At 37.7% G+C, this 18671-nt stretch overlaps 1 protein-coding gene across 1 annotated transcript in view; it reads right to left on the bottom strand.

Annotated features, from left to right (window-relative positions):
• Window positions 1-4458: 4458 nt before the first annotated feature.
• The window catches only part of CA13 (carbonic anhydrase 13), a 29124-nt gene continuing 14911 nt past the window's right edge, over window positions 4459-18671 (bottom strand). The window contains exons 4-7 of the mRNA XM_007461730.1: window positions 16088-16183; window positions 14483-14545; window positions 13794-13949; window positions 4459-4715 (exon numbers count right to left, since the gene is read on the bottom strand). Coding sequence (XP_007461792.1) covers window positions 4596-4715; window positions 13794-13949; window positions 14483-14545; window positions 16088-16183 — 435 coding nt within the window. The 3' untranslated portion in view covers window positions 4459-4595. The remainder of the gene's footprint in view (window positions 4716-13793; window positions 13950-14482; window positions 14546-16087; window positions 16184-18671) is intronic.

The raw sequence follows: 18671 nt of genomic DNA on the forward strand, positions 1-18671 counted from the left end.
ACATACAAGTCCTTTGTGTAACAAGTCCTTTTTTCTAGGTCATACCTTCCATAAGGAACTTGGGGTTGACTTATGATTTATCTGATCTCATTGAGTCACAAACCCAGAGTTTCTGCAACTCTCACTCCATGAAAACAGCTAAGCCAAACCGGTCCTCTCTCCACCCAAAGGTGCTTGTAATGAAAACACACTCATTTGAAACAAGAAATTTTAATGTACCCACTTTCTTCCACCGGGTGACCTATGGAGGTGGGAGTGGTTAAGCAAGGACAGGTCGGGCAAGAAGACTCCTTTCAGCCCATGACAGGAGTTGGGGGGAACTCTGCTTGTTATAATTCGTCTCTAGGAAGGTAAAGGTGAGTTCCTAGCCACATCAGAGAAATCTCCAATTACTTCAATAAAGAATGCATTCCATTTACCGACAATGAGTATTCCTTATACATCAATCATGGTGCAAAGTGTAAGGGTGCAGGTAAGAATGAGGCACGTAAGCAAAATTGTGAAGTAGCTCAAGTTCATCTCGGTTATCCCAACACTCAGACCACCGACTCTTTTATATCATGTTGACATTCCGCTGTCAGTCTTTATTCCCACCAAAACCTGTCATGTAAAAATCAGTTATACTTAAGTGTAAAAATTATCCTCTGAGGGGAGTTTACATTTCAGTGGGTATTAAAAACCTCAACATAAGGGATTTAATCTTCTTCAGTAAAACTAAAATAAGAACAACTTGTGATACTTATCCAAGTGCCTGGATGGTTTTCTAGCCTCTGAAATGAGACCACTATTCCTTGGTCTACATTTTCTGCAGCTCCACTCAGAGGTATGAAAAACCTTTTACAAAATATTGCATTTCACTGCCACCTATGATAAAATGTGTATAGGCAAAGCCACATTTTCAATAACTTTGTGTTAGAAATAAGGAACCTCCCTGCGAACAGTCCAGTGAGTATTTCAAAATGTAACCTTGCTTTTCGCTTTCCCCTCCTTGCCCCACCTCCTCTCAGGGGACAAGGCAGCCCAGGGCAGGACATCACAATCCAAGCTGAGAGAAAAGGGCATCCATGCCTGTGGGGGTGAGAGGTTGGATGTGGTGATGGGATAATGGTTACACACAGAAGAAGTGGCCAAAGAAGTAAATGTATTGAGGATAATGGGAGCCAGGTTTCTCACTGTTGGAGAAGGGGATTAGAAATATGGAAATGGAGAACTAGAATGAACCCTGTAGTATTGGATTGAAATTAGAGATATGAGTGTGAAATTGTGATTTTTTAAAATATAGATGCAGAAATATAGATGTTGTACATGTGAGTACACATTGTGCATGTGTGTTTGTGTGTGCATTCCTGACCTCTGTTCACTGAGAGGATCTAGGAGTAGCAGTGCTCCAATAGCCATGCACCCATCTATCACCCAGATGTTAGTTTTTTCAATACTATTTTCCACCAAAAGAAACCAGGGCTCCTTGGAGAAATGTTAGATTCCAGGGCAGGGGAAGGTGCAGAATGAGCTGAGCCAGGAACATCACACTGCTGTCAGAAAGTAAGAACATGGGGACGAAGTGTCAAAAGGGCACAGAAGCCAGCTTGGAGATGCTCCTCCTGGCCAATTAAGAAAAATATGCATGTGAGAATAGATGGTAATAGTGTCAACAGTCTTACAGCCCACTGAATAAAACAAGGATCCCTTAAATCCATAGTGGAAACAAATGAATAAATTGGAGGTTTAATCAGAAACAGCATATTTACATAGTCTCAAAGCACATCCCCACACAAATACTTGTTAATTACAAAGGAGAAAAGAGTAACTTTGCAGTGGAGAAGCCTAGCAGACACCAGTGTTAATCAAGTGCTGAAGTAAATATACTCCATTAGAGAACAAATCAATTTGCCTGATAGGACCAAGCATTGCTTTTGTGATCTTCCTGCCAACAATGCAAAATCTGGATCTAATCACAAGGAAATCTCGAACAAACCCAAATTGAGGGGCATTCTGTAAAATAACTAGCCTATCATCTTCAAAAGTGTCAAAATCATAAACAGCAAAGAAAGACTGAGGACCAGTGCCCTACCAAAGGAAACACAGCTAAGTGAACGAGTTACCCTCGAATGGCACAGTCAGTGATAATGAAGCAAGGTTAACCTCATGGTTGTTTTAGCTGTACTATGGCTCTGTAGGATAATGTCCTAACTTGTGAAAATATACACTGAAGTTTGTGGGATGATGCATTAACAGGTTGGCAACTTACTCTCAAATAATTCAGTGGAAAAAATTGTGTCTGCAATTTCTCTGTGAGTTTGAAATTGTTTTCTAAATAAAAAGTGTAAAAATATAATCTCCTTCTGTATCTTGCATATACAATTTCAAAGTTTGTCTTGTAATCTTTATTGTGGTTGAATCCAATTTAAGCTAAAATACAAAATGCTTAACAAATATAAATCCAATACAGGTGGGAAACAAGATTATCCATGCTAGTGTTTACAACTCTTTAATTTTTTCAAAAGATAACAACTTAGACTTTAGATAACACTTAGACCTTTTTGCCTCTAAGAGATAAATTATCAGACAATCTTCAAGGAAATCAGTGCTGTGTAGACGTTTTTCATCTACTAAAGTCGAATTTGTAGCATAGAACTGATGGAATACTGTAGCAGAAAGCATAAATTACGAAGTGGTAATGCTCATACACAGTAATTAGAATCCCCATCCTACATGCTATTTACTTTCTCTGAGAAAACAGACTTCTTTCTCTGACTAGGATACTTCACATGTCTTTCCAAACTAAAGAAATTCATTCAACCCTGGTACTTTTAAAATCAGTGAGAACTTCTGGTTACACAGGTAGATTTAACAAGTATTCCTTTAAGAAAAAACAATCTTCAAGGGATAACTTGCACTTTACTTGTTACATGAACTTACAGTGCATTTGATTGCAAGCAGCAAGATAATTACCAAAGATACAAAATAAAGTTTTTTAAATATTCAATTAATTAAATATTTTTTACTTGTCAATCTCCTGCAAGGCCTCAAGCTAGATACTGTGAAGGGGAAACAAAACCCAAAGGAGCTTTCATCTTCAGCATCTCATCTTAATGCAATCATTATCTATCATTATTACACAATTTACTGATAATCGGTGATCCTACCAAGAACTATCACAGGGAATTCCATGGTGGTCCCGTGGTTAAGACTCAGTGCTTTCACTGCTATGGGCCCGGGTTCGATCCCTGGTCAGGGAACTAAGATCGCACAAGCCATGTGGTGCAGTCAAAAAAAAAAAAAGAAGACTATCATAGAATACTTCCAATTATTAAAATCTACATTCAGGGGAAGAGAGGTGTCTTAATAAATCATCAAAATTAAGGAAACTCAGTTAAACTTTTCTCAGAAGATGACAGAAGTGTAGCACATGTTCAAGTCTTAAACGTGATGATTAAGTTAATGCTTAGTGTCACTGTATTTTTACCAGAAAGAGCAGAAGGACCTCCCCCATCCTCCTTCACCAAAAACAAACAAAAATATATAAGAGATAATAGGTTAAAGTGAATATCAAGTGCCAACTTACAAAATTAAGAGATGGAGGGACATGTGTGTAAGGGGAGAGGGGTGTTGCCATGGAAATCGGTTGAAGGGTTTGTGACTGATTATATCTATGAAACTCAAGTAATGTTTCCCCATCAATTGACAAAACAATGACCTTCACAGGACTGCTCCCTGCTCTGTTGCCAAAACACAGGACAAAATTAGCCAACCTGTGCCTCATGCCCATGGGCAGCTCTGCTTGCACTGGTACCTTGTAATCTGTTTCAAACCATGCTAATGCCATCAAGTGACAACCACTTTGTCTGATCAATTATTAGCCAGTTTATCATTAACATCACCAAGTAAATGAGATGTATGGCATAAGTCATTAAAGTTTAAATAGCCATTTATATCCTGGAGAATTCCTCACCAAAATTGTATTGACTCTTTTTGAGCTGTGGAATAGATGCTTTAATTCGCTATATCCCAGCCCCACCCCGATAACTCTCCTCTTGTTCATTTTATTAGAGGTATCCTGCAGTGAGAATCAGCAACACGATCCAAATAAAAATTCACTTTAAAAGGAAATAGTATCTACTTTTATGAATTGGAATGATAACAAGATATTAAGCGGAATCACTTGTTTAGGAAAAGGTACCACAATCCTATCATTCTGGGAATGCATTTAAGTTTTTCACCAAACATCACTGAGAGATGTGACTGATCAGTCTTTATGGCAAGGGAAGATTTTTAATACATTCTGAGGTTTGCAATGCCCGCCACGTTGTCACGCAGGTTGAAGTAGATGTATTCTGTGTGTTTTAAAACACACCAGTGTTTACTGCTTATATACCCAAGTATATACTGCTTATATAGTGCAAATCTGAGACAGATGACTTAAGTTAGTTTAATTTAAAAGATCTGATTTTCTTTGTGCTGAAGCTGACAGCAAAATGGCACCCCATAAATTAGAATTCTAGGAAAGAACTGTTAGTAGGGGTTTTTGTGTTTGTTTTGTTTTGTTTTGTTTTCTCTCCACAGACACGTTTGGGGTGGTCTGTTGGTGACAACTTTTAATGGAAAGAGGCTCTCACTTTTCGGCCCTTCAGAGGCTGTGGTGGACGATGATTGCTCAACAGAAAAGCCGCTGCTTTGCCCTCCCCTGTACACAAGAGGGTGCGGAATGTGGCCAGCTGTTGAAAAAAAGAGAAGAGTTAGTTTTAGCATAGAAAGTCACACCAATGTTAATGAATTGCCCTGCACAGAAAGTTAAGAAACTTATAAGCTTTCTTCTACTGGGAACTAAATGTACTTCAATGAAAATTTTCTAAGTTATGGGTCATACATCATAAAGCAACTCTTCTGCTAGATTCTTATCACAATACAAATACCTATGGGTTCAAAAATTAAGTATATAAGCTTTCTTCATTTGAAGATCAAAGTAATAAGAGAAAACAACATTTAGAAAGTGGTTTAAAGAGTACATATCTAGAGAGAAAATGTCACCTGCAAAGGCATAATGGGACAGTGGAAAGGGTTTTCCAAGCTGGGTCCCAGTCCTGGTTCTGCTACTAGTGAGCTGTGTGACCTTGGGAAAATCATTTATTGTCTCTAGTTTCCTCATCTATAAAGTGAAGCATTGGATTAGATTACCTCAATAGGTGTCATCCAGCTCTTGGAATTACACTGAATACTCACGAGCACTCCAATATAACATGGCCCAAATTTTCAAGGGAACCATGTGGTACTCATCCTACAGAATTTTCATCTTTTATGCACTGTTTTCCTTAAACAGTGATTTTTCTCTCACCATATGTGTGCCTTGTCAGCAACTAACTCTGGGAAAAAACTAGGAGTCTTCAACCACTTATAATATTTCAATACAATTTAAGCGATATAGGCATATTTCTCAACACAAGGGCTTACTTTTTCTTATCTCTCTCACACACACACACACACAATGCTTAATTATCTTACAAACTTCATATAGTACACAAAGTGTCAAGAAGAAAATAGAAATTACGAGAAATCACATCACAAAATATAACCACTGTTAACATTATGGAGTATATCCTTCTAGATGTTTCCTTATGTACAAGGACTATATGCACATGCACCAGTACACACGCTTGACATGTTTTATTGCAAAATAAGCTCAATTATACTAACTCTTTTGAAACCTTATTTTATCACTTAATATATATCCTTCACATGTCAATAGATATATCTATGTCACTATTTTTAATTGCTGAAAAGTTTTCTATTATAAGCTTGTTTTATAAATTATTTAGCAATTCCTTTGTGATTTAATATTACTTTTTAAGACTAAGCACAGGTCTACAGTAGTAAAATGAAGACTGGGTAAATTACCTGAATAATTTTACTGTCTCAAAAACGTTCACTAAAAACATATTGCCACACAAGTAAGTTTTTGGTGTCTGTTTTGCTGTTTTGAGTGAGTACAAAGTATTAAATTGTTGAGAATGAGAGTCTTCATTCTCTAAGTTTTGTTAGTCACCTAATCAAAGAGTCAAGGAAATTCAGACTAGGACACATATATTAGGTTTCCATCATCATCATTTACCTGAAGCCTAAAATATTTCTCTTAACAGTAGTAGCCAGGATGGGAGACAGAGGTGATGCAGGTCCTTCATAATAAATAGGCAACAGTTTATAACCACACCCTATGGAGATATGTTCAGTTATCATATACAAGCAGCTGTGTATTTCCACAAGTCATATTTTGAGGTGTCCTTTCAAAGAGTATAGATATGGGAAGAATAAGACAAATATTTACAACTTGCTATTACTCATGTTTCATTAGACCAGATCATTATGGCTAAAGCCAGATGGGACATATATAATTCTCTGGTAAAGTGAAGTTGCAGAGGCTAATGAAATCTAACCTCCACAGCCACAGAGAAGATGTCCAGTCTTCTGCAGATCATGGTGATCCAGGTCTACCTGGACTGGCCACTCCAGGTGACTGTGCTGGAATCCCAAGTCCTGAATCAGGGCACTGATTTGCCAGCCTCACCGAACACAACTATCCTCCCAGGGAAACTGCCTATTCCTCTGAAGATCTTGGCTTTATTTATCCCCCTATCCCCCTTTGACTCCTCTGCAAATTGATCATGGCTCCCTACCTCTGCAACACCTTAGCCTCATCCATCTAGAACTAGAACTTACTCTAGATCTTTCTCTGACCAGCCTGCTCATTTTGGTAAGAGTCTCTGAACCTGTCCTGATGTCTCATCAAACCCCTTCCTTTTTTGGTGCTGGATCGTCCTCCTGGTCCCTTAGCCCAGCTAGGTAGACCCTGACCTGCTAGGCTCTGCTTAGATTGGCTCCTATCAGTGTCATACCCTCACCAGGCCTCTGGCTTCCTTTAGGCAGAAAATCTGTCCCTTTGTCACTAAGGCTGACTCAGTATCTAAACAGCTCCTGGCAAGAATCTCCCCAGCTCAGGGTGAAGGCTGTTTTGCTGTTTTCTTTGGCTCTACTACTGAAAGTTTAAATTTCTTCTGTAGTGACCCCAGTAAGCAGAAATACCCTTTTCTAATGTTTTGTAAACAGCTTTGATTAGTCACTGTACTGCTCAAATGTCTTTAGTAGCTCTCCACTGCCTGCCGAAGTTGACTAACTAAAAATAAGCTCTCTCTTATAGAACATGGTGGGCCACATACTATGCTAAGTGTTTTACATTACATATCACATTTAATCCTCCAAAGAAGCTTATCAATAATATACCATTATACCCATTTTAAACATGAGGAACTCGAGGGAGAGTTAGGAAATTTCAGTAAATAAGTCATCTGGCAAATAAGCCATGCACTAACCACAGCACTACACTGTATCTCTAAGTGTTTTTTCTTTTTTTCTTTCTTTTTTTTTTCCATTTTCCCCTAATCTCTTCTTATTTGCTTCTTATTATGGAAACTGGCAGATATACAGAAGGGTAGATAGAGTAACATAATAAACCATCACCCAGCTTCAACATTCATAAACACGCGGCCAATTCTGTTTCATCCACACTCTCACCCATTCTCTCTCTCCAACTCCGAATCCTGCCCAAACTGTATTATTTTTAAGCACATTCCAAATATCATATCATTTCAGGTGTAAACATTTCAAAATATATCTCTAAAATATATAACATTTCAAACCCTATTAAGGCTCCAAAACAAAATTGTTAGCATGGCTTCCAAGCCTCTTGACCACCCAATTCCAACTAATCCTTCTAGATTATTTCCTATTATTCCACACACAAGTCCCACTCTAGGTCAGTTTTGTGAAGGGGGGTCCAAGAGCATCTGAATAGAAAGATTTTGAGGTGATTCTTAAAACTTGAGATTCCTGGACCCCCCCCCCCCAACACTCAGACTTTTGAATCAGAGTTTCTAACAAGGCCCAAGGATCCACATTTTGGTAAGCTTCATCAGGTGATTCTTGCATACTCTCAATTTTGACAACCACAGGTACAAAGTTACCCACATATTTTTTGCACTTCTCTTTTTTGCCTTTATTTATGCTATTCTTTCTTGAAATACCCCTTTCCTTTATACTCCCAACCTGTCCCCATTTTTTGAAGCAACCCAAATGTAAGCTCTTTCATGAAGTCTCTTCCTGATTTCTCCACTGAAAACTAGTCTCTCCCCTTCTGAAATTGCCTTACACCTTATATTCTCTTACAGTACCAAGCAAAGCCACTGTGTTACAGTTTTTTATGCATTTATTTTACCCCCTCTGTTAGATTATAAACCACGGGAGGACAAGGGCCTTTTTAACACTTGTTTATACCTCTTGCATCACGCCTTGCAAAAACTGGCAATTATTAAACAATTCTAGAATTGACTTATACTGTCTTCTAAAATTTAAATCTTTAATTTCAAAGATAATTAGATAGCTTTATATAGTAAGTCAAAATTAATATTCAAGTGAATGAATTCTTTCCTCAATTCACACATAGTCTGAAGATGCAGAAGTTAGGGAAATTTTCCTAGATTGTTAATTATCATTAATTACAAAATAAAAAATTTTACTATTAAAAAAGGACATTAGAGTTTTGATTCCAGATATACTGGACTAAGACTCTGCAGACAACCTTCCTGTAGAAAAAGACAACTGTGAAACCCAGACACAATACAAAAATCAACCAGCTGCAGGTACTAAAGAGTGAACAGAAGTAGAGGGATTCAGATGGGGAGTTCATGCTCACTTGGAGAGATGGGAGCCCTCAAGTGAGTTCCTGTCTCTCCAGTTTTTCACTTGGACAGGGTGGAGTCTCTGCAAGGTGCATAGAGCTGCTATGGGGTATACCTGTCTTGAAAGGAAAGAGCCAGAGAGAGGATCCCCAAACTCATACCCAAGAACTACACATGTACTGAGACTGAAGCTACTGCACAAGAAGGAAAATCTGCAACTCAAGCCCAGCCAAGAAAATTACATGCCAACACAAAGGAAGCAGTGCTCATCAGAGAAAAATAACAGATCCAGAATCTCCACAACTTAATGTTCGTAACATCTAGAATGCAATAGAAAATTACTCAATATACAAAGACTCAAGAAAATGGAATACATTTTAAAGAAAGAAAAATCAACAAAGTGAGACTCAAGATTACCCAAATTTGGAACTTACAAGAATTCTAAAGTGGCTACTTCAACTACCTGTGGGTTATATGAAGTTAAACAAAGCATACTTTTTAGTGCATGAGAAATTTCAGCAGAGTAATGGGAAGTCTCATCAGAGAAATAGAAATAACAAAAAAGAATCAAGTATAAATTTTAGATCTAAAAAATATAATTTCTAAAACAAATATTCACTGGATAAAATTAACAGGCAAACTGACATGACAGAGAAAGAGCAAATGAACTTGAATATAGATCAATTGAAATTATCCACAGTGAAGAACAGAGATTTTTAAAAAGATTTCAAACTAATAGAGCCTCGGAAGGAACCTGTTAGATGTTATTAAAAGGTCAAATGTTTGCATAATTAGAATATCATATATGAACGCAACCTAAGTGTCATCAACAGATGAATGGATAAAGAAGATGTGGTGTGTGTGTGTGTGTGTGTGTGTGTGTGTGTGTGTAATATTATTTGGCCAGAAGAAAAGAATGAAATTTTGCCATTTGCAACAACATGAATAGACCTGGTAAAATAAGTCAGAGAAAGACAAATACCATATGTTTTCACTTATGTGTGTAATTTACAAAATAAAACAAATGAACAAATATAACAAAACAGAAACAGACTCAAGATAAGAGAACAAAACAGTGGTTACCGAAGGGAGAGGGCTTGGGGAAGGGCAATATAGGGGTAGGGGATTAGAGGTACAAACTACCAGGTATAAAATAAAGAAGTTATAAGGATGTAATGTAGAGCACAGGGGAATATAGCCAATATTTTGTAATAACTTTATGTAGAGTATAATCAATAAAAATAATAAATCACTATGTTGTATACCTGAAATTGATATAATATTGTAAGTCAACTCTACTTCAAGTAAAAAAAAGAATATCGGAAGGAAAGAAAATGGGACACAACACACATAAAAATTAACTCATAAATAATAGAACACTTAAATGTAAAAGCTAAAACTATTACTTAAAGTAGGAAAAAGTATTTTGTGGTATATAGTTAGGCAAAGATTTCTTATCAGGAAACCAAAAGCACAAATGATAAAAGATAAATTGATAAAATGACCTTCATCTAGATTAAGAACTTTTTAACTTTTGCTCTTCAATAGATATAGTGAAGCGCTTCTCTGGTGTCGCAGTGGTTGAGAGTCCGCCTGCCGATGCAGGGGACACAGGTTCGTGCCCCTGTCTGGGAAGATCCCACATGCCACGGAGCAGCTGGGCCCGTGAGACATGGCCCCTGAGCCTGCGCATCCGGAGCCTGTGCTCCGCAACGGGAGAGGCCACAACAGTGAGAGGCCTGCATACCGCAAAAAAAAAAAAAAAGATATAGTGAAAAAAAAGAGAGGCAAACCACAGACTGAGAGAAAATACTCTGCTAGAGTGTTTTGAATGCTCCCTCTTGGAAAAGGCCTTTAACTCCAAACCTGAAGGAGGAGCAGGAGTGTTTATGTACTATATGATTCCATTTAAATAAAATTTTAAAATGATAACATTCTAGTGACAGCATCTCAGTGGTTGCCTGGGGCCATGGATGAGGAAGAAGATGGAGTACAGAGGGGCACAAGGAAACTTTTTCAGCCAAGGGATCCATTCTATGTCTTGATTGTAGTGGTTGTTACAATAACCAAAATCATCAGTTGCACACTAAAATTCATGAATTTTATTGTATTCAAATATCGTAATAAACAAAAAAAGAAAAAAAATTCTTTAAAAAGGAGTACAGAATTAAAGCCAAGTATTCTGCACATCAAATTTCAGCAGGTCAGTAAGCCACTATAGATAATCTGGCATAAACCAAAGAGACTTGGCAAGAGAAGTCAGCCTTCCAAAGAATGACAGATCTGTTATCAGAAGTAGCAAAAAACAGTGTATCTGTTTACTGGCCTGGCAGTTAAATCAAGCATTCCTGTAAATGACTCTCTTTCTTTAGGGAGAAAAATGGACTTGGATCAAGAAAAAGAAAATGAAAACCATCTGATTTGCCCTTTAGGTCAAACAATGACTTGGCAAAACATAGCAGCAGGAAAAAAACCTAGAAAAAACTTGGCACCAACTTACTAAAAAGAGGATTTAATCTTCACAGATAGTGACATTATATGGTGGAATTGAAAAATAAATAAAAATACTATTTTCCAGTGGTTTCTAAAATAAAGAGCTGCTAAAATTGAGATTAAAAATTATCTTTTGAAAAGTAATCCTTAAATCAATGGTATACACAAAAGACATTTTCATTTTACTTTATATAAAAGAGTTAAGCAACTAAATAATCTTATCAACCCTTTCATGCTTTGGATTTTTAAAATATGCTTTCTATTTTAGAACAGTTTTGGATTTACAGAATTCTTGCAAAGATAGAATAATTAGTTCTCGGATACCCCACACTCAGTTTCCCCTTTTATTGTTTTTCATTCACTTTTAAGGATGCACACAATAGTTTCCTGTTATTAACATCTTGCATTAGTATGGTACATTTTTCACAATTCGTGAACCAATATTAATATGTTATCATTAACTGAAGTCCATCCTTTATTCAGATTTCCTTTGTTTTTACCTAACATCTTTTTCTGTTCCAGGATCCTATCAGGAAATGGCATCATATTTAGTTGTCTTGTCTCCATGAGCATTTCGTGATTATGACAATTTCTCAGACTTACCTTGTTTTTGATGACCAGTTTTGAGGACTACTGATCAGGTATATTGAGAATGTCTCCCAACTGGGCATTTTCTGATGTTCTTCTCATGGTTCAAATGGGATTTGACTCTTAAAATATCTTTTGCTTCATTCTTTAAATCTTAAAATCACCATAATAATTTGGATTATTACGATATTATAATCATCATGATAATTTGGATTATTAAGATATTATAATCATCATAATAATTGGGATTATTACTCAGATAATCATTTCAATCTGGTTAAAAATAAAATGTCTGAAAGTGTTCCTGCTACAGTAGATTTAAGTGAATGCCTCAAAGTGAATTACCACTTACACTAAAGCTCTAAAATACAGCTATTATTTTATAAACTCTAACTGCATAAAAACAACATTAATAATTAACATTAATGAATTGAGCTTCAAATAAGATACAGTAGTGAATTCACAGCTAGGCAGTCAGTCATTCCTAAACTTGCAGGGAGTTATTTTTGATTCAGTTAACTTTATGTATTTTAAGTAACTAAATATATATTTTGATATATATTGTTTTCCAAATCACAGGTGGATTGAAAAAAATTATTTTCCAGCTGGCTTTAAGGAATAAAGAAATTCTTGAAATATGAGGGAAAACATGATTCCCTTAATATTACTAACTTGATGTTATAATGTATTAACTCTTACTATTAACCTATTCAAATTTAATAAAAGAATGTAAAAGTAAACAGTTTAGCACATGAAGGGGAGGAAAATGAACCCCATTAATAAAGCCACTGAATCTGTGACAGGTCATTTTTCTCATGATGCAACTCACCTCATTTATGATGGAAAAAATTCACAGGAATTTCCGTGTCAGTCAAGCTCAGGATTTCTACCCAGACTTTTATAAAATGTTTTAATACGTATGCCCCAGATTATTATTTGGCTTTCATTCTAAAGACAAGGTCTACAGAAGTTGGATGTGTTCAACACCCCAAGGGGAAAAGTTACCTAATGTGACCTTCGTAAAGGTGAAACAGCTCTAGTCTTTGATTGGATGAAAGATATAAACCACTAGGCAGGTGGGCCAGCCCAGGACAGGAGTACTTTATTAGATGCAAAAATTACTAGGTTATGTTCTTACTAAGATTTCGCAGCATATAATTTGAAACGGAAAACAAAACAAAACCCGTTAGGTACAGCATCCCAGAGCACAGAGCATCCACCCGGCAGATTCGTCAGTCACAGGATGGGTTCACAGCTCTGGCCAGAGTCTCTGGGCACCAAAGACATTCCGAGACTGACTGACCGACTGACTATGGGGGCTCTATAAGCATTTATCAGAAGAACCAGTGAGGAAATGTCCTCACAAGAAGAGTACAGGCAGCCACCCACAGCCTCTTAGCAAATGCTTAAAGCCCCTCAGGCAGCTTCACAACAGTTTTGTCAATAAAAGCCAAAAGATCAGATGGACTTCTTAAATTTAACAAGTACACACATTTCTTAGGGTGCTATGCCCAAGGCTGTTCTCACCGTCCCCTTTCTAAATGTGAGGTCTGTAGGGGAGGCAGGTGCAGGGACTGAGGTCAAAAAGGAGACTATCACCTTTTGAGAGAAGCTTCTCTCCTGATTTTCCCATTTGTATCCCAGACTGTTAATATCTCAGACCACACAAAAGAAAATAAAAACAAACAAGTATAGCCCTTAAAGTGGCACTTCACTTCCACCCGTGCCTGTTTGCACATTGCATTTCTAGGAAATGGGAAAGAAACCATCTAATCATAGAAGGTCAAATAAGAAAGGGACATAAATCTCATCTGGTCCAACCACCCATCTGACTAATGAAGAGAAAGGTAAAGCCTTAATTTCAGGCTTCACAACAGCAGAAATGAGGTCAGGGTTTGAAGAAACACACACACACACACACACACACACAAGATTAAGCCCAATTTTCTCTAGTGAATCAGGATCAATGTGGAAAAAGCGATATACCTGTTGAGAGCTGATGTTTATAGGTTGTTTTAAAACGATCCATGTGACGCTCTCTAGAAGAGGTGGGACTGTAAGGGAACCAGGATATGTCCAATAATCCCAGCGTGGAGGAAGCAGAGATAATGGGTCAAAATTTGTGAATCGAGTTTGTTTACCCTGAGGAAGAAAAGAGAATTCCCACAAATTACAATGGGAAAGCTTTACACAGACCTCAAAAAAACATACATCCATTGAAATATTATTTCACTAGAATTCTGTAATTCATGGAATTATTTAGTATCTGCTTTTCATATCTTAAAAAAAAAAGAATCTGCCTTAATCTAAAAATTTAAGATGAAGTAGCGCATCACCTAGATTTATTTAAGAAGCTCAAGATTTATTTTTTAATGTACGTGGTCTTTAAAATGTGTTGCAACTAAAGGCTTACTCTGCAAAACTCCAATAAAAGAAACTAATTATGCAAAAATAGATGTATTAGTTATTGTTTTAGATAACTTAAGACCCCTTCATAATTTTCAAGAGATAAATGGTAATAAACTACTTCTGTTCTATTGGTCAAGTATGTTCCAAACCTGCTTCCAAGCCGGCAGCATATGCTATGTCAAAGTCTAAATTTTTAAAAGAAGATAAGAGAATTCAGGAGAAACCAAGGAATATATTAGTCACTAGTAAATAGCAATTAATTTTACCTTTTCTTTAATGGAATCCAAAATATCAGTAATCTTTTGAAGTTGGGGATTATGCTCACCAATCTGAAAACACAAAATTTCAGAAGAAATGGTTACTGTAGTACATCAGGTCTGAATCACTCCATTTCAGTCACTATTTTTAAATTCTTTAAAAAAAAAAAAAAAAAAAAAAACCCTAAGCCAGCCCAGAACAAACAAACAGTGATTGTTCTATAGTGAGGCTCTCTTTCACCTGCCAGCCTTATCAAGCCAGAAAAATCTAAACAACAAGATAATATTACAGGGCTCCTTGGCTGAACTATAACTTTGATTCCAAAACTAGCAGTAACAGCTTCATATTTGTCAGCTTTATGAATGTTCAGGGTACAGATTCTCTTGAGAGAAACTTTGCTTAGGAAACTCTTACATAACACCTGCACTATTAAACCAGATGTGACTTTCAGACCCTAGATCCAAACCAACTATTGGTGACAATCAAAACATTAGAGGAAAACATCTCCCACTTTCAGCTTAAAATGACTTGAGGTCCTGAATCAAGGAAATATATCATCATGAGGAGAATCCTTCAGAAAAATATATATACTTCTTTTCATTTATTTGGGGTGTCCTGAATCTCTCTGAAGGTTTTAAGTCCTTGGGATTCAAGTATAATGCCTTGCCCCACTTGGATCTCACTGCCACCACCAGACTTGGGGACCGAAAAAAGGAGCTGCTGCTATGCATGCCAGTCTCTGCTCTGCCCCATGCTTCCCCCTGTCCCAGTGCAACGACTTACAACACCAACATCAGGCAGAGTCAGGGGCATATCGAAAGTGCACACCCTAAGGAATGTGGTCGCAGTGGGAGCTGAGCGGCACAGCCCACCCACAGGTATTATGACAGTGATACCTCCTGTGAATATCAGACAAAGGAAAATACAACAGAATCTTTTAAAATGGTCAGTGTGTTTGGGACAAAATACTATTGTGGTCAAACTAGTGCTTCAAGAATCAGGAACTTGGGCTTCCCTGGTGGCGCAGTGGTTGAGAGTCTGCCTGCCAATGCATGAGACACGGGTTTGTGCCCCGGTCCGATCCCACATGCCACAGAGTGGCTGGGGCCATGAGCCATGGCCACTGAGCTTGTGCGTCCGGAGCCTGTGCTCCACAACGGGAGAGGCCACAACAGTGAGGGGAGAGGCCACAACAGTGAAAGGCCCACATACCACAAAAAAAAAAAAAAAAAAAAAAGAATCAGGAACTTGAATTTTACCCCCTATCCTGTCTCCAAATATTGAGCAGTCAGGAAGAGCCTATTATAAAGATTTTCTTCTCAAGATCTCAGTTGTTACTTCTGCTACTATTGTTGCTGCATCTGCATTTGCTATTCACAAAAAAATGATCAATGGACAATGAGACGTATCATAAGACAATGTTCCTAGGGTAGTTCTGGGCCCTTAGATGAACCATAAACTAATATACAAAACTTTAAAATTCACTTCAAAGGGAAAACATTAAACCTAGAACTAGTTTACTATTAAAAAATGGTAGACCATCTACCCCATGATTGAAACTCTTTATCCAACATGGCTGACTAGTTATTCAAAATGAAATTAATGATTCTCACCTGTAAAAATACGCCCAAGACAGCTAGTCCATCTGGCTCATGAGCTGCCTCAACAAAGCTGGGGTATTTGTCTGAATTCCAGTGAACAACGTGGAGCTGAAAGGGAGGAACACAGCATAATTCAAATGCTTTTTTTAAACACCCTTAAAAACATAAACGCAAATAAAACATTTATATAGATCTTCTGGTGTTGTGCACTTATATGTATAATGTCCAGAATCCTCTTCTTTACTTTTGTCTAAAAACTAAAGTACACAGGTGAAGGACCATGTCACTTTGGTCTGTGGTGTACTGTGCTGAAGTCCACATCACTAGAAGGCTCTGGAGCATCCTGTCAAGCCTCTCCAGCCCTAACAATCTCCAACCATGGCTCCCCCATGTCCACAGATGGGACTGCAATTGTGCAGCCTTCAATTAGACCCCAGCTGGCAGCTGAGTCCAACACACGAGCGCAGGGTCATAGGCAAGTGGAGAGAAGTCAACCTCCACACAGTAGGTATTTGGGGACAATCCTGCTGCTGAGGACAGCGCCAGTTGTTCCTGAAACTGCCAGTCAAATGTTCATCACTGCAGTTTAAGACTTTTTATGGCTTGAAAATGCAAATTCTCCTTAGGGGTAATTATTTTTAGCAGTATTTAAACATTTTCTAACTTCTAAGAATATGTTCAGATCCTCTGTTGAGAGCAAGTTTTAAGAGGGAAAAAGAGGCTTCAGGGTCTTGTAAACAGAGGCATCTGAGGAAGAAAATGAGAGGCAGCTGGTGCTACTGATGAGGGGGGGAAAAAAGAAGGAAGAGACAAGGAGTTGGAGAACCTGGAACTCTAGAAAACAGGCTTCACCCACTTCACAACTTCCAAAGGTGTCCTAAATGTCCTACAATAGTAAACAATGCAGTATCCCAAACTCACAAACAAGCGTGAAGGGTTGTAGAATGACAGTAAGGCAGAAGACTACTCTTAGAGGGTCTTCATTCCTGGTTAAGGGAAGGACAAACTGAGATAGAATCCAGAGGGCAATGCAGGCACCCAAATGACTTGGCCAAGATCATTACTCGACCATGTTGTCCAAGGACCCTCCATGAAGGATGGACTTCAGATAAGACCTCTTTCAAATGAGTACTTTTGGCACCTCGGGGAGGAAACACTTATTTATGAAAGGTTTCATGCACAAATCACCTTTCTGACTGTTACAGAGAGAATTTAGTATATTCAAATGAATATTTTTATCCCTTCCTTTAAATATAACTTCACATCTCACAGGCAACTAATATGGGAGGCTTTCTAGATAAATAAGAGTTACCATAAACTGGGAACTGTAAAACTATAAAATAGTGCACCATTCACAAACAATCAAGGAAGACTGTGGCATATCTAGATGGAAAATACAAAAGCAGATTCTTCTGGTGCCATGTTCTATGTTGATGTCAGATAGCTGGGAGAGGCACAAAGCCTGAAAACATTGGATGACGAAACAAAATTCATGTGGCTCACATGAGACAGATATGTTGCACTGTAAGGGAGAGGTAGGAAAGTATGCTAAAGTTGTTTTAAGTGGCTCCTTGCCAACATAGTTCACTTTGTAAGAGATGACACCAAAGAGATAGAAAGATGTGAAATGCCCTCTTCATGTTCACAACTCCAACAGATTAGAAAATTAATGTGTAACTAAAGAGACATGAATCTATCTGTATGTCCTTCCACTGGTTAAAAACAACAATTGTTTGAAATATTATAGGAGACTAAAGCAAGAAAAATGTTTTGTTTTTTAAACAAGTCCTTCTCTCTGCCACACACTTTGCTTAACTGGCAGCAGTATCTTCAGAGCCACTGATATCAGCTTTATTAGCATTTGTATTTGAACTAAAACTCAAACAAACAACAAACTCACATTTCCTAACAGTGACAGCCACAGTGATTTGAACTGAATGAAAAGAAGTTACAGTAGCCACTGCAAAAATGGAAATAAGGGCTTCCCTGGTGGCGCAGTGTTTGGGAGTCTGCCTGCCGATGCAGGGGATGCAGGTTCTTGCCCCGGTCCGGGAGGATCCCGCATGCCGCGCATGCCACAGAGCGGCTGGGCCCGTGAGCCATGGCCGCTGAGCCTGCCCGTCCGGAGCCTGTGCTCTGCAACAGGAGAGGCCACGGCAGTGAGAGGCCCGCGTACTGCAAAAAAAAAAAAAAAAGATGGAAATACGATTCTTCCCTATTGGAAAGCAATTTCTAAATAATAGTATTTTTCAACTTTAGTATTTTTAAATTGCATACTATTGCTACATAAAATGTGCTCATTAATGTCGAAATTGTAATTTTACTATCAACTACATATTTAATACACTCATTATGTATTTGGCATAAATTGTAATCAGATAAAGTTCCAAATATGCAGTGAACTATTAGCCTACTTTTTGTAGATAGGTCACTCTCAGGATAAAGTCTTTCATGATTTAGATTACTTTAATCTCTGTAATGTCACAAATCATTAGATTAGGCTCCAAACTAAATTTTTATAGGTTACAGCTTTAAATGTCTTTTTTCCTTTCATTTTTTTCTTCTTTTTTTTTTTTTTTTTTTTTTTTTTTTCGGT

The sequence above is a fragment of the Lipotes vexillifer genome, unplaced genomic scaffold (genome assembly GCF_000442215.2).
Source record: "Lipotes vexillifer unplaced genomic scaffold, Lipotes_vexillifer_v1.1 scaffold163, whole genome shotgun sequence".
NCBI lineage: Eukaryota > Metazoa > Chordata > Mammalia > Artiodactyla > Lipotidae > Lipotes > Lipotes vexillifer.